This window comes from Cicer arietinum, chromosome 3 (assembly GCF_000331145.2).
Source record: "Cicer arietinum cultivar CDC Frontier isolate Library 1 chromosome 3, Cicar.CDCFrontier_v2.0, whole genome shotgun sequence".
Classification (NCBI taxonomy): Eukaryota; Viridiplantae; Streptophyta; class Magnoliopsida; order Fabales; family Fabaceae; genus Cicer; species Cicer arietinum.
The window spans coordinates 5,845,389-5,850,928 of record NC_021162.2 but is presented as its reverse complement, the minus strand read 5'-3'; the positions used below and the strand labels follow the sequence as shown (position 1 = coordinate 5,850,928).

The following is a 5,540-nucleotide window of genomic DNA, read 5'->3' as shown; positions in this document are numbered from 1 at the left end:
ATATTGTTACTTTTGAATAAATACTACAAATGTCATTTATAATCATATATTTGTTTATTTTAATTATATGAACGATATTTAAACTATTTATTATTTTAATGTAAGATTAATCGTTATTTAATAAGATATCAAAATTCATTATCGAAAAAAGAAAATACTATAGAGAAAAAACTTAAGTTTGCGACAAGTCAAACCATTGCAAAATGTACATTATGATGGTTGCTAGCTGTTGCAATATACCTTAGGAGCAAACAACATTAAGTGAGTTTTACAATGGTTAAAATTTTCTTAAAATTTGATTGGAAGCAATTGGAACGACACACAAATCTACGACGGTTGAAAAATCATCGCGAATGCTAAATTATGACAGTTACAACCGCCACAAACAGTCCTTTTAACTGATGCAAATCATTTTTGTTCTTGTAGTGAACATAGAATCCAATTGTAGAATCATTTCAATTTAGGTTGTTGTGTTATCATCTTTTAATTATTAATTTTTTTATATTAAAAATCAATTTTTAAAATTAGAAAAGTGTCTCTAAAATATTTAAGACATCGTTTGACAAAAATACGATGCATGTGGATTTTCTTAAAAATGACATAACAAGGCGATTCAGCTAAGAAGAAACATAAACTATAGATTTTTTATTTGTGGTGTAACCCTTTAACTAGTTTACAAAGAGGCTAAATCTTAAATGTAATGGATGATATATATAAATTTTAACTCAAGATAAAGAGAAAGATTCCACATAACTCTTTGGGCATAAATAAAACCTTCATAATGTAAATAAATTATTCATAATGTTTGGATACTAAAACAATTCATTAAAAATGAAAACACAAAATGTTCAAGTAATTTATTATTGTCTAACAAGTAATTTATAAGCGGAATTCAGCCTCAAAGTAAGGACCCTTGTTCAAAAAATGCTGCAACAATTCTCCAAATGCCATGGATGGATAAATGGGTGGTGAAGTTGAAGTTAAGAGAGGCTTTGCTGGTTCTATAATAGCTTCTTTGTTTGGGTTGATGAAATAGGCAATAGTGTGCCTGCTACTGCTTGAATTTGTTATCACTCGATGTTCAGCACCAATAAGCCTTCCATTTGTAATTATCTATATCATAAATAAGTTCAATTTTTGTCATAATGAACATTTATCAAATTATTTTCACCATAACTCATTTATCAATTTTATGTTTTTATATTTTTTTATATGTAAATGTCAGTAAATTAAATGATTTTTAAATTTCAAAAACATTCAAAATTAGTTGATCTATATATTGTCACATTATATAATCTCTAAATTAAATTTAAGAAAAAAAACATATTATCTATCATTTCATCATATACTAATAAATCTATTTACATTTTTTTTGTTTATTTGTAAATAAATAAATAAAACTCAAACTATTTTGTTTTTATATTGAATATAATAAATTTTTACTAAAATGGAGATGAGATATGCCACATTTTATAAACTCTTATTTAGACCTTATCTCTTTTTGATAATAAATAAAACTATTGGTTATAAAATTGTTAAAAGCTTGGTAAGAAAAAGGGTTAAAAGAACACTTTTTAAAACCATTTTAAATATTATTTGAAGTTTTGATGAATTAGCTAAACTATATGAGTTCCACTTCCACATATTAATTCTATTAATGTCAAATATTATATAATTAATATATTATGAGGTAGATGAAGAAATACGTACCTGAAGCATAAAGCCCATGTTAACAACAAAAGCATTAGGAATTGGCTCAACAGGAATCCATGCACCATCTTTGAAGACTTGAAGAGCAGTGATATTTGGTTCTTGGAAAAGAATTGTTAAAATGTTGGGATCTTTGTGCTTTGATGCACCCAATGTTAAACTTGGTTCTGGACAAGGAGGGTAATGGTGAGATATCACTACTGGATTTTCACTTAGCTCTTCAGAGAAGTAATTTGGGCCTAGGCCCAATCCTTCAGAAATCAGATCCAAAATTCTTAGCCCAAGTGCTCTTAGTTCTTGAGTATATTTTCCAACAATTTCACTGAAAAGTGTGCCCAAAATTAATTTTATTAAAAGATTAAAAATACAATATAATATATATATAGTTCTATTGTTTTAAATTGAGGTCACCGTGTTCCAGACTTAGACTCGAAGGAGTTTATGGTATAACCTATTTAAAATTTGGTTTGACTTATCTGTTTAATTTAAATAAGTCAAGTTTATGCCTTTTAAAATTTGGTGTGGCTTATTCTCACTTTTACAAATCAAGCCATCTTAATATTTTTAGAGACTCTGTTTGAAGCAAAAAAATTGAGCCTCTAATAAAAAATATAATTTTAATATTATAAATTATTTTAAAATATTATATTTATACTGAATGAAATACCAAAGATTCAAAATACTTTATTTAAATTCTTCAAAATAAGTAAATTGTAAATAACATCTACATACAACTTCAAGCTAATATCAACATTCTAGCTATTTAGAAAGAGTCATCATTCTAACATTTTTTAAACAAATTCATAACATTCAAATATACTACCAAATAATCACTTTTCAAAATAAAATAATCACACATTTTTAATCACATTTCATAACTTTCAAATATACTACCAATTAACATATCAAAAGAAAAACCAAATATACCAAATAACACATCAAAAGAAAAATCAAATAATAACATTCTTAATCATTTTCTCGTCGAAACAAACTTTTTAATCTCATGACATTTTTTTTTGTGGACCGATTCACTAAAAAAACTCTTGTTACCCCCCAATAAAATAAAATATGATGCAAAGAACTATTTACTCTACAATAAATCAAATCTTATTAAACTTAGACGTTTCTTTGATTCTAAGAAATATTTTTAATCAACGGGTCACAATTAATATAATTAAAAGCCCAGGTTGCACATAACAATCACTGGCCCTATCTACAATACAAAGATCTGCAATTTAAAACTTTGATTGTACCTTTATAAATATATATAGAAAAACACTAAAATTGAAAACAATTAATTTTGTAGTGACTCATGATTTATTTATCACTTTCGGCTTTTCATAAGTTAAATTGGGTTGAGTTTGACATAAATTGGTGATCAGTCATTCAACTCTCTTCAACTATCTGAAATACATTTTTTATAGTATTTTTATCCAATTTCTTAACTACTACTATCTTCCTCCCAAAAATTATGGATTTTTTTTTAATATAAAACCCATCAATTTTTTGTTGGTTAGAAAATATACTTGAAAATAATTTATATACTTTAAGTATACACTATGAATTGATGAACTATTCTCATCTTTAATTACGATTTATAAAATAGTAAGTAATGTCTAAAATATGTTAGTATTAAAAAAGTTTATAATAAGTATTTTTTTTTTTACCAGAATAATAAGTACTACTTTCAATTTTTTATAAAAAATAATTGAATTATAATTTAATCAATAAAAATTTATACATATAAACAAAATACATTAGATACATTAAGTTATAATCTAATTACTTTTATAAAAGGGACAAAAGAGAGTACTTTTTAAAAATGAACCAATGAGAACTGCGTTGTTTTTCCTCCACGACTTTTCGGGGGAACATAGGGGTTCCTATTTGTTTTTTTGCTTAGTTTAATGTCTTCTAACATAAAACAAAATCTAGTGTTCCTCAAAATAAATATTGTAAAACTTTTCATTGTTTTCATCGATGTTGTTAAAACAAATCAGTCACTAGCAAAATTATTATCATAATCCAAACACGTAGACATGCATATAATTAATCAAAAAGTGTCAATTACATGAAACATTGGATCCAACACAAATTATTTTCAACTATGTAACGTACACATTCAAGCAAAAGAATATATATATAACAATGTCATGCAAGCATATCGTGGACTATCTAAATGTATTTAGATAATATACCTTATGTCTCTCTTTTAATTGGAAGGAATTTCATTTGGCTTTTGTACAAATAAAATAAAATATACATACTATATAACAATAAAAAAAAAAAAGAAAAAAGCATTATTTGATATCAATATGGAATAGGTGAGTACTCAAAAAGAAAAGTAAATATAAAATTACTTAAACTTCAAATGATTGATTATTAAATACTATATTTAATCAAATTCTAGAATACCAAAATGTTCACTAAATTAAAATATAAAAAAAAAATTAAAAAAAAAAACTTGGAACACTAGAGAAGAATTTAATAATATTACCGGTATCCCTCTGGTTTATGAGGCCAATACTCCATGAATTCTCCCGAAGGTGGACAAGGGTGTTTCAATGAGTCCTTCCAATACTTAGCCACATCTTCAACATTTCTCCCACTACTTGTATAAAGCTTGCAACTATTATTTGGGTCTTTTGAACTTTCACTTACCTTTTCATTAGGTGGCATGGCATGGAATTCTTTGAAAATTCTTAATGCATCTTCCATTAACTCCTTAGCAACTCCATGGTTCACAACCTACCATTAGATTAACCTAATTAATTTATACGATTATTCGATCAATTTTTTGGTTAACTTGATTGTATTTCCTCAATCGACGGTTAGATATTAATCCTTCAAGATACATATATTATATTAAATACATATATATATACTACGGATTAACCTAATTAATTTGTAAGATTATTCGATCAATTTTTAGTTAACTCGATCTTATTTCTCTAATCTATAATCAGATACTAATCTTTCAAGATACACATATTTTATATTATATATCAATTAAAATGAAAAAAAAAATTGAAAAATTGACGATTTGAACCTGAAAAAATCCGTATTCCTCGGAGGATTTAATGATGTTCTTTATGATATCGTCGCGGTCGTCTCCTCCGAGATCAATCACCGGAATTGTCTTTATAGTGGACAAAACAGCATTGCAAGGTCTTCTTTCAGGTGGTTGCACATAGGATTCTGGAACTGAAGAGTGAAGATTGTACCAGCTAGACACAAGCTTGCCTTCCATATTCTTAATCCTTAATTAGGTATACCCTTGGAGCTAGAGTAGCATGCACACTGTTTTTTTGTTTTTTGTTTTATGTTGATAATGAAAATGCATACAGTGATTCTAAAATATTAAGACAGTAGGTGGTGTATATATATATATATTACATAGATATGATTGACCATAAAAATAATAGATATGATTGACAGGATAAAAAAAACTAATTTAAAATCTATGTATCTATCAACATCTTTTTGTTTTTGACTGAGTGAGTATCTATCAATATTTATTTATTATTAAATGTATTTGAGTTATAATATTCAATATCAAATTTGTTATATGACATATTAAATTCAATGTATATATGTTGTCAAAAAATAATTCAATGTGTTAAGCATTATGATAAATATTTTTATGATGACATTATGATAAATATGTAGCTTACTCAAAATTTGAAACACCCAATTTTAAATATTATTAATTTTTATGGTTAATAGTATTAGTTGGTTCATGTATTTTGACTAAATATTTTAAAATAGTTCTGGACTATATAGTATCAAATATTATATCTATTAAATACAGTATGATAAATAAATTAAAA

General features: G+C 25.8%; 1 protein-coding gene across 1 annotated transcript; it reads right to left on the bottom strand.

The window, feature by feature from the left end:
- Positions 1-623: 623 nt before the first annotated feature.
- LOC101511193 (protein DOWNY MILDEW RESISTANCE 6-like) lies at positions 624-5,067 on the bottom strand. Its single transcript, XM_004491840.4, has 4 exons — positions 4,760-5,067; positions 4,208-4,458; positions 1,711-2,032; positions 624-1,113 (listed from the first exon to the last, which is right to left on the bottom strand). Exons 1-4 carry the CDS (start codon positions 4,958-4,960, stop codon positions 880-882), a joined length of 1,008 nt encoding a protein of 335 aa, XP_004491897.1. The 5' UTR covers positions 4,961-5,067; the 3' UTR covers positions 624-879.
- Between the last annotated feature and the right edge of the window lie 473 nt (positions 5,068-5,540).